General features: G+C 43.4%; 1 protein-coding gene across 1 annotated transcript in view; it reads right to left on the reverse strand.

Annotated features, from left to right (window-relative positions):
* Positions 1-7,129, reverse strand: part of ZMYM6 (zinc finger MYM-type containing 6) — a 48,660-nt gene extending 41,531 nt beyond the window's left edge. Inside the window, exons 1-2 of the mRNA XM_032159176.2 lie at positions 6,984-7,129; positions 5,712-5,878 (exon numbers count right to left, since the gene is read on the reverse strand). Of these exons, the coding sequence (XP_032015067.1) occupies positions 5,712-5,804 (93 nt within the window). The 5' untranslated portion in view covers positions 5,805-5,878; positions 6,984-7,129. The remainder of the gene's footprint in view (positions 1-5,711; positions 5,879-6,983) is intronic.
* Positions 7,130-11,115: the final 3,986 nt, after the last annotated feature.

Here is an 11,115-nt window from a genome sequence, read left to right on the forward strand (position 1 = left end):
AGAGGCGCTCCTCACATCCCAGATGGGGCGGCCGGGCAGAGGCCCTCCTCAGATCCCAGGTGGGGCGGCGGGGCAGAGGCGCACCTCACTTCGCAGATGATGGGCGGCCGGGCAGAGGCGCTCCTCAATTCCCAAATGGGGGCGGCCAGGCAGAGGCGCTCCTCACATCCCAGACGATGGGCGGCCAGGCAGAGACGCTCCTCACTTCCTAGACGGGCCGGCGGCCGGGCAGAGGCGCTCCTCACCTCCCAGATGGGGCGGCCAGGCAGAGGCGCTTCGCACATCCCAGACGATGGGCAGCCAGGCAGAGACGCTCCCCACCTCCTAGACGGGGCGGCGGCCGGGCAGAGGCTGAAATCCCAGCACCCTGGGAGGCCAAGGCAGGCGGCTGGGAGGCGGAGGCTGCAGCGAGCCATGACCACGCCACCGCACTCCAGCCTGGGCAACACCGAGCACCGAGTGAGCGAGACTCCGTCTGCAGTCCCAGCACCTCGGGAGGCCGAGGCGGGCAGAGCATTCGAGGTCAGGAGCCGGAGAGCAGCCTGGCCAACATGGCGAAACCCCACCTCCAGCCAAAGGACCAAAACCAGGCAGGGGTGGTGGCGCGCGGCCGCAATCCCTGTCAGCCCGCAGGCGGAGGCTGGAGAATCACGGCAGCCGGAGGGAGGGAGTGCGCAGCAAGCCAACGAGACTCCAGCCTGGGCAACGGAGGGAAGAAAAGAGAGGAAGGAAGGAAGAAAGGGAGGGAGGGAGGGAGGGCAGGCGGAAACCTTCTTTTTAGCTATAGATGAAATAATGCTATTTTAGAATAATTGTGTTCCAAGTATTGCATGCAATACACTTATAGTAAAAATTACCATTGTTTATTTGATAGTCAAGTTTAACCTGGCATCCTGTATTTTATCTGGAAGCCCTACATCTCCAAGTAGATAACTTTCCAATCTCCAAATCCCAGATTTTTATGTGCAAATGCCTCCTTGTGCAATTTACCACTTGAATGTCCCACAAGCCCTTTAAACACAACAGACCCCAAACTGCACTTAGAACTTCCTCCAAAATCCTGTTCTAACCCCTCAGTAAATGGTATCACCATAAACCCCAAAACCTGTAAGTATCCTTGGACTCCTCTTTGACCTTCACACCTCATAAACAATCTCTAAATTTGATCAATCCTACCTAACCATTTTTAAATCTATTATCTTTTCCCACTTGGTTATTGATACTCAACTATTAAACACATCACATTCTCTCACCCCTCCATGATGTGGCTATTTTCTCTGCTACATTTTCTCTGAAACTCTTAGTCAATTGTTACAATTCAATTGCTACCTGCTATGTGAAACCTTCCTCTCCTTCCCATATAGATTTAGGGCTCCTTCCCCTATGCTCCCAATGCACCTCACACAATTTTAAAGCACTTACATAAGACTGTGATTGTTTTTTTTTTTTTTCAGATGGAATATTGCTCTGTTGCCCAGGCTGGAGTGCAATGAAGCAATCTCTGTTCACTGCAGCCTCCGCCTCCTGGGTTCAAGTGATTCTCCTGCCTCAGCCTCCCCAGTAGCTGAGATCACAGGCACGCGCCACGAAGCCTGGCTAATTTTTTTGTATTTTTAGTAGAGATGTGGTTTCACCATGTTGGCCAGGCTGGTCTTGAACTCCTGACCTCGAGTGAGCCACCTACCTCCCAAAGTGCTGGGATTACAGGTATGAGCCACCACTCCTGGCCTTGATTTTGTATTTGCACAAAAGGTGGCACAGGCCAGGTGCGGTGGCTCACGCCTGCAATCCCAGCACTTTGGGAGGCCGAGGCAGGTAGAGTTCAAGACCAGCTGGCCAACATGGTGAAACCCCGTCTCTATTAAAAATACAAAAATTAGCCAGGTGTGGTGGTGGGCGCCTGTAATCCCAGCTACTCAGCAGGCTGAGGCAGGAGAACTGCATGAACCCAGGAGGTAGAGGTTGCAGTGAGCCGAGATGGTGCCACTGCACTTCAGCTGGACTACAAAGCAAGATTCCATCCCCCCCACCAAAAAAAAAGAAAAAAAAAAGGTGGCACAAAGCAACAGAAAGCATACAAGTTTGAAGACAATTAGGTTTAAATGAGAATGCATAAGATATGCTTAGCATAGCTTCTCACAAGGCACAGTCACTCAACAAATATTTCTTCTCTCATTCTCGTAACTTTTCTCTCCATTACACTATCAATTACCTTGAGAGCAGAAGTCCTATCTTTTCATCTCTGTAGCCTTTCTGAAAACAAAGTAACTAATACAGTTTACCATCCTGGTTAAGGGTTTGGGCTCTTGAATCAGACTGCTGGAGTCCAAATCCTGACTCAACCATTTATTAATTATGTGATTTTTAACAGGTTACTAGCTTCCTCATGGGTAAAGTGGGAAGAGAAACAGTACTTAACTCAGGGTTGTGAGCATCTAATGGATTAAGGTATGTAAACTGCTCACAACAATGTTCAAGTATTATGGATTATAGTAGGCAGGAATAAAAACTCACTGAATTCATATGAATGCTCAACATGTATGAATATGAGGACTAAGCTGTACCTTTTATTTTTTAGATAGAGTCTCCCTTTGTCATCCAGATTGGAGCGCAGTGGCACAATCTCAGTTCACTGCAACCTCCACCTCCCAGGTTCAGGTGATTCTCATGCCTCAGCCTCCCGAGTAGCTGGGATGACAGGCGCCCACCACCATGCCCGGCTAATTGTTGTATTTTTAGTAGAGACAGGGTTTCACCAGGTTGGCCAGGCTGGTCTTGAACTCCTGACCTCAAGTGATCCGCCCACCTCAGCCTCCCAAAGTGCTGCGGTTATAGGCACAAGCCACCGTGCCTGGCCTTCAACTATAATTTTAATATCCAGAACAAACTCTTAGAAAACCAGAAAATAAGAAACATTTTTATTTATCTCTTATTTTCCAATATTCAAAGGAGATTCATCAATGCAACATAGAAAATAATACACAATTTGTTCAACTGGCTTTTCAATCATAGTCTATATTCTCAATCATGGAAAAATACAGCCTATTCACCTGAAAACATTAATATAAACCAAAGACAACTGAGCAGTTCCTATCCTCTTAAATTTACAATCTAAGCTGCTAGGGAGCCTTCCATTATCACAATTTTTATATTCAGAAAGAACATTTAATTAACTTAAAGCACATTATTTGTTAAGTGTATAGGCAAGGTATAATGAAAGAAATATTGTATCTGGAGTAACAACAAACTGGTTTGTATCCCAGTTTTACCATGAGACATTGGTGAAGTCACTTATTCCTTCAGGTTCAGTTTCCTTATATGTGAAAGAGGCTCTTTTATTCCAGTTATTGAACACGTACTTTGTGCCAAATCCTGTGCTAGGAATTGGAGATTCAGGTCAATAAGACCAATTTCTGACCTCACAGAGACTGCAGTCTAGTGTGTCAATGAAGGATGAGGAGGAGATGGCAAGATTAGTATAATCAGTATGAAGACAAAATTCATTGACCTGTAGATACCATAATAAAAGTGATTGCACTATACAATAAAAAAGAGAGAACAGTTCATTCTACTTGTGAGTGACAAACTTCATCTTAAAAGAGGACAAAATTTTGCCAGCCTACCTAGCTTATTTCTTTTTTTTTTTTTTTTTTTTTGAGACGGAGTCTCGCTCTGTCGCCCAGGCTGGAGTGCAGTGGCACAACCTCGGCTCACTGCAAGCTCCGCCTCCTGGGTTCACACCATTCTCCTGCCTCAGCCTCCTGAGCAGCTGGGACTACAGGCGCCCGCCACCAAGCCTGGCTAATTTTTTGTATTTTTTGTAGAGACGGGGTTTCACCATGTTAGCCAGGATGGTCTCGATCTCCTGACCTCGTGATCTGCCTGCCTCGGCCTCCCAAAATGCTGGGATTACAGGCGTGAGCCACCGTGCCCAGCCTCCACATTGATTTCTGTGCTCTCCATTCTGGGTCCCTATGGGGTAGCCAGAATGATCTTTCCAAACACAAATCTGTTTCATCTTACTTTCCCACTTAAAACCCTACAATTGGCTGGGTGTGGTGGCTCACACCTGTAATCCCAGAACTTTGGGAGGCTGAGGTGGGTGGATCACCTGAGGTCAGGAGTTTGAAACCAGCCTGGCCAACATGGTGAAACCCCGTCTCTACTAAAAATTCAAAAAATTAGCCAGGCGTGGTGGCAGGCACCTGTAATCCCAGCTACTGGGGAGGCTGAGGCAGGAGAATCACTTGAACCCGGGATGTGGAGGTTGCAGTGAGCCACCAAGATCACAACACTGCAGCAAAACTCCATCTCAAAAAAAAAAACAAAAAACAAAAAACAAACAAACAAAAAAACCCTATAATGGCTATCGACTGCTCTTAGGATAAAAACCAAAATTTACAACAAGGTCCGCTAGGTCCTACATTAGATCCAGCCTTAAACTATATATACAGCCTTATCATAGAGAAGCAGAATAGCACAGGTTCTGGAGTCTGACCACCTGGCTTTGAATCCAGTCTTTGTCATTTACTACTAACTGTGATCTGTGGTAAACTATTTGGCTTTTTTGAGCTTTGGTCTCCTCATCTGTAAAATGGGGATAATAATATGGTGGTAAGAATGGTGCCTGACACATTCTTAAGCATATATAAGTATCAAGTTAATAATGTCACATATGATTATGATATAATATATACTACATACTGATATACTAATGCCATCTATTTTTATTGTTGTTGTTTTAATCATTATCATCATCACTATTTTCATACCTTTTCTGTTCCAGGCTCACTGTTCCCGCAGGTCTTAAAAAGAACCATGCATCTTTCCAAATCAGGGCTTTCCTATTCACAGTTCCCTCTGTCTGTAATACTCTTCTCCATGCCCTTTGCCTAATCAATTCATTCTTCATAATTGAGCTTACACATCCTTCCCTTAAAGAGGCCTTCCCTAGCCATTCCCAGGCCTCAGACCACAACCAAAACTAGGTCAGATTCCCCATTTTAGGCTTTTCTTCCAGAGTACTTGTCATAGTTTGTAATTATATATATTACTTGACCAATACTTTTGTAATATCTGCCTCCTCTGCTAACATATAAGCTCTACAAGGTAAGGGACTAAGCTGACTTTGCTCAATCCTGGATCCCCAGAGACTAGCACTGACCACAAATTCTTAACAGAATAAAGGGAAGTACTACCAGATACAAGAGAATTTTTTTTAAGTGACAAGTATGGAAAAATGGTAAATATATTACTTTCCTTCCACACACAAAAAAATCATGTAGTTATAGCTTTCATTCAAAGAGCAAAAAACCAGCCAGGCATGGTGGCTCATGCCTGTAATCCCAGAACTTTGGGAGGCCAAGGCGAGTGGATTGCTTGAGCTCAGGAGTTTGAGACCAGCCTGGGAAACGTGGCCAAACCCCGTCTCTACCAAAAATACAAAAAAATAGTTGAGAATGTTGGTGTGTGCCCTGTGGTCCCAGCTACACAGGAGGCTGAGGTGGGAAGATCACTTGAGCCTGGGAGGTGGAGGCTGCAGTGAGCTAAGATCGCATCACTGCACTACACCCTCAGCGACAGCGACAGCCTGTCCCAGTTTGGGTTATTTTAAACTTACAAACCAGAAACTGTTTAACTAAAATTTTTCAGTTGACCAGATGGAAAAGAAGGAATTTTCTTAAATTTTTAAATCAAGATGAAATGCTTACTTGAGCATTGTCTGGTTCTTCTTTAATTTTGTCCAGAAGCTCCTGCTGTGGTACCACTGCTTTGCCACATTCACCATCCGAAGGTTCTTTCATTCTAATTTTTTACCTCAAAGAGTTCCTCAGGCTCAAACGAATAGATTTCTTCTTGGTAATGGATAGCTGGACACCTAAAATACATACTCAGGCTTATTCTTTCTTTTTTTCTTCAGGCTTATCTATGTGAAAGAAAAACTTTGTGTTGAGTGCATGAGGCTTCACGGCTCAGCATCTGAAAAACAACTCTTCTGGGGCCACAACTAACTTTCTTCTTTCTTCCTGCTTTCTGTTCCTTCAGTAGCTACATAAGAAAACAGTTTTGGGGCAACAGCTCCCACTTCTCTAATATCTTTAAAGACACACAACACACTCTGGTCTTTCCTATGTTGAAGGTTATTGAAAGGAATTAGACCAGCAGACCAAGACGTGAGAGGAAGTTACCAAACTCTGAGAAGAATGGACTCAAGAAATAGTTTCTGACCCCACAAGAATCAGTACTTAGAGGCCCACGTCGGCTTTTATTTCTCAAAGAGGGGCACAACAACCTCCCTGCCCTGACCTATAACTCAACCTTCACTGGAAGCCTCCCTAAGGGCCCCATTTCTTGGCCTAACGCTAGACGTGAGCTCAAGATGCCATCCATCGCAGGCGAACAACAGGAACGCCCTTACTGAAAGTGAGTCACCTGCCTCTTTCAAGGTCTCCGTGTGAGGGGTGGGGGGCATCAAGCCCCTCCGAGCCCCGCTTCACAATCGCCTTCCTGTAGAAAGGAAACTCAATTGGCCATTCAGTAAATTCCCTTCCCCTAAAAGTCAAAGAACTAAACGGGACACATTAAACCTAAAACAAAAAGCTCTTCAAAGTTGCCTTTATCCGAATAGTCAGGGATGGAAACGGACAACTGGTTGAAAAGCCTGTTCCAAAGAAGAGATGGGAACTTTTGCGCACTCGCCACAAACATCTATGGGCGCTCATCCCTCCTCTGATAACCGCACGCGTTCCGAAACTCTCCTTCCCACTAAGAATTCCCACTCCCATCATTGAGGACTAACGAGGCAATGTGGTCTCCGACTGAGAGCGGTGGACTAGCCAGTGAGTGTCAACACGTCCCAAAGGCGAAATCCGCAGCCGCCCCAGCCGCGTAGCCCACCTGGCACCGCCCCCGCCGCAACGCCTCGTCACGTGGCGTGGCCCCCGCCCCGCCGTCCCGCCCACTACCACAGCGGCCGCACCCACCTTCTGTCGCCTGACTGCTACCGGAGGAGCACCGGACGGGGAATTTGCGAATAGGAACCAAGTCCTCTGCGTCTAGACAAGGATTATTTTCTCTTCTGGAATTCCGCCTGATCCATCCCAACGCAACAGCCGGCCAACCACGCGTGCGCAGCCTTGGTCTCCGCCCTCTTTTCCCGTCAGGCTCCGGACCTGAGCTGAGTAGAACTTCCCAGCATTCCTCTTTCCTCAGTTATGGTTCACTTCTTAAAGAGACCAAGGCTCAATTGTGAAAAAGTGGAGATGGCGTTAGAAGGCGCTATAAGTGCTCTATAGCATTCTTTTTTTTTTTTTTTTTGGAGACAGAGTCTCACTCTGTTGTTGCCCAGGCTGGGGTGCAGTGGTGCAATCTCGGCTAACTGCAACCTCCGCCCCCTGGGTTCCAGCGATTCTCCTGCCTCAACCTCCTGAGTAGCTGGGCTTACAGGCACGTGCCACCACACCTAGCTAATCTGTAGCATCTTTTAGTGCTCATTTCCTGAAAGGTGGCCTACTGAGAGAGCATGATAATAAATAATACTTGGCTTGCTGAGCACTTCACATGCACCATCCCACTTAATCCTCACCATTTAACCCTAAGAGGTATAATTTTTTAATCTCTTGAGATATAAATGAAAAAATTAACTTGCTCAAAATTGAGAATTGGTTTTTTTAATTCAACATTGTTTCACAGATACATCTATGATTTGTGACTGTTCATTCATTTTGACTGCTGTATAGTATTCTATTTTATGAATATGATACAATTTTAATCATCTACTATTGATGGACATTTGAGTTGTTTCCAATTTGTGGCTATTAGGAATAATGCTTCTGTGAACATTCTTGTCGTTGGTGGTGTTAAAAGACAAAATTACAACAAATTTAATTTAAGTATCTCAATTAGCTTTATTTGTGATTCTAGAATCTGGCAACACTTCATTCCATAAATAGAACAAGTGTTCCAATGAGCTGAGCAGAAGAGGTAGGTTTTATAGACAGAGAAGGGCTGGAGAAAGCAGAAATAAAGAACAAAAAACAGATTGGTCCATTTCAAAGTAACTTTCCAAAAAATAAATAAATAAGTTACTTTCCTTGTAAAGCAGAACCAAGAAACAAAACAATAGAGAAATAACTGATTGGTTAACATCAGGTAACTTCAGTTTACCTTTTTTTGGTAAGGATTAAAGCAGAAGAAATTTCATTATTATGCTAATTGAAACTGGCACTCAGGGGAAATTAGACTCTTATTATCTCTTTTTCCTGACTTTTCAGAACTTCAAATAACAACATAGTTTCCATCTGATGACATGGAACCTCAGTGTGAGTAACTCCATTTTGATTTTTAGTCTGGTTCATTGAGACCTACTGCAGGAGCTTAGCCCGAAACAGTGGTCTACAATTTTTATTTAACAGTGATACATATGCACACATTTCTGTTGGGTTCATACCTAAAGGTGAAATTGCTTGTTATGTATATGTAAAATTTAGGTAGATAATCTCAGGCAATTTTAGAAAATGGTGGTTTCAGTTTATACTCCCTTCAGCCATGTGTGAGAGTTTCAGTTTCCCAACATCCTTGCCAATAATTACTACTGCATATCTTTTTAACTATAACCATTCTGATGGGGGTATAGTGGTATCTCACTGTGGTTTTAATTTGCATTTCCCAGATTATTAATGAGGCTGAGCCCATTTTCTTGTTTCTTGGGTATCTGGATATCCCCCATAAGTGCCTATTCAAGTCTCTTGCTCATTTTTGTATTGGATTGACATTTTCTTATGGGCACATATTTTAGATATGAATCCTGCTATGGTTTGAATGTATATGTCCTTTCAAAATTCATATATTGGAACTTAAACATTAAGGCAATGGTATAAGAAGTGGAGCCTTTGGGAGGGATTAGGCTATGAGGATTCCATCCTCATGAATGGGATTCATGCTGTTACAAAAGACGGCATTCATGACCTTCACAAAGGTTAATTCCTTTTGCCCTTTTAACCCCTCACTGTATGATTACAATGTTCCTCCCAGCAAGAGGACAACAACAAAGTTTCATCTTGGAATTAGAGAGTAATTCCAAGACAACAAATCTGCTAGTGCCTTGATCTTGGACTTGCCAACCTCCAGAACTGTGAGAAATAAATTTCTACCATTTGTAAATTACACAGTCTGTGGCATTTTCTTTTGGAAATCAGGAATACACTAAGATAAGTCTCTTTTGAATATACACTAGCCCCCCTCATCCACGGTTTTGCTTTCTGAAGTCTTAGTTACCCACACTCAACCACGGTCTGAAAATAGTAAATGGAAAATTCCAGTAACAAATAATTCATAAGTTTTAAACAACTTTCATTAAAGTCTATTGTTATAATTGTTCTATTGTTGTCAGTCTCTTTCTGTGCCTGATTTATAAATTAAACTTTATCATAGGTATGTCTGTATAGGAAAAAACATAGCATATATAGGGTTTGATACTACTGGAGGTTTCAGGCATCTGTGGAACATCTTCGAACATATCCACATGGGTAAGGGAGGACTACTGTATATATTGCAGATATCTTCTCCCACTCAGTAGCTTGCCTTTTCACTCTGTTATTGGTGTCTTTTCATGAACTTAAAGGACCTTTGTGGCCGGGTACAGTGGCTCATGCCTATAATAGCAGCACTTTGGGAGGCTGAGGCGGGCAGAACTCTTGAGGCCAGGAGTTTGAGACCAGCCTGGCCAACATGGTGAAACCCTGTCTCTACTAAAAATACAAAAATTAGCTGGGCATGGTGGGCACCTGTAATCCCAGCTACTAGGGAGGCTGAGGCAGGAGAAACACCTGAACCCCGGAGGCAGGGGTTGCAGTGAGCCAAGATCGCAGCACTGCACTGCAGCCTGGGTGGCAGAGCAAGACTCTGCCTCAGGAAAAAAAAAAAAAAAAGTAGCCGGGTATGGTGGTGTGCACCTGTAGTCCCAGCTGCTCGGGAGGCTGAAGCAGGAGAATCAGTTGAACCGGGAAGAGAAGGTTGCAATGAGCCAAGGTCATGCCACTGCACTCCAGCCTGGGCGACAGAGCAAGACTCCATCCAAAACACAAACAAACAACAACAAAAAAACCCTTTGTGCTTAGTGCTTATTGTATTCTCTTAAGAAATATTTTCCTACCAAATGAAAATTTCTAGAAGTGTTGTTGGTCTTTCATATTTAGTTTTAGTTTTATAATCCATCTGAAGTTGGGTTGTGTGTATAGTGTAAGGTAAGTCAGATTTCAACCTTTCCATGTGAATTTTGCATGGATTAAGCACTATTTTTTAAAAAGACTGTCCTTTTCCCCACTGTTCTGCATTGACACCTTTGTCATGTATCAGTTGTCTATACATATGTGGGTTTGTTTCAGGACAATGAAGGCTGTTCCTTTTGTTTCTCCTTGTGGAAATACCATACTGTCTTAATTTCTGTGATAGCTTTATAATAAATCTTAGTATATGATAGAAAAAGTTCTCCCTCCTATTATGTCCTTCAAGATTATCTTGGCTTTCCTTGGTCCTTTGCATCTTCATGTAAATTTTTGAATCAGCTTGTCAGTTGTGACAAAACTTTCCTATAAATTTTAGAATCCATTGGCATTTTGTTTAGTATTATACTGAAGTGGTATGCCTGTTTTGGAGAATTGGTATTTATTATTCATTGTGTTGAATTGTGTCACCTAAAAATATATGTTGAAGTCCTAACCCTTAAAATGGGACCTTATTTAGTCATATGGGATTGTTGCAGCTGTAATTAGTTAAGATGAGGCCATACTGAAGGAAGGTGGGCGCTTCATCCATTATGACTGGTGTCCTTAAGAGAGGAGAAGATATGAAGACATACACATGGGAGGAGAACCCCATGTGATGATGGAAGCAGAGATTGAAGTACTGTAGTTGCAAGCCAAGGAATGCCAAGGATTGTTGATAACACCAAAAGCTAAGAAAGGCAAGGAAAGATTCTCCCATATAGGTTTCAGAGAAAGCATAACCCTACCGATCTTTAATTTTAGACTTCTAGCCCCAAGAATGGTGAGATAAATTCTGTTTGTTTGTTTTTCTAAACCTAGTTTATGGTACTTTATTAAAGCAGCCTTAGGA

Source organism: Hylobates moloch, unplaced genomic scaffold, assembly GCF_009828535.3.
Source record: "Hylobates moloch isolate HMO894 unplaced genomic scaffold, HMol_V3 SCAFFOLD_8, whole genome shotgun sequence".
Lineage (NCBI taxonomy): Eukaryota > Metazoa > Chordata > Mammalia > Primates > Hylobatidae > Hylobates > Hylobates moloch.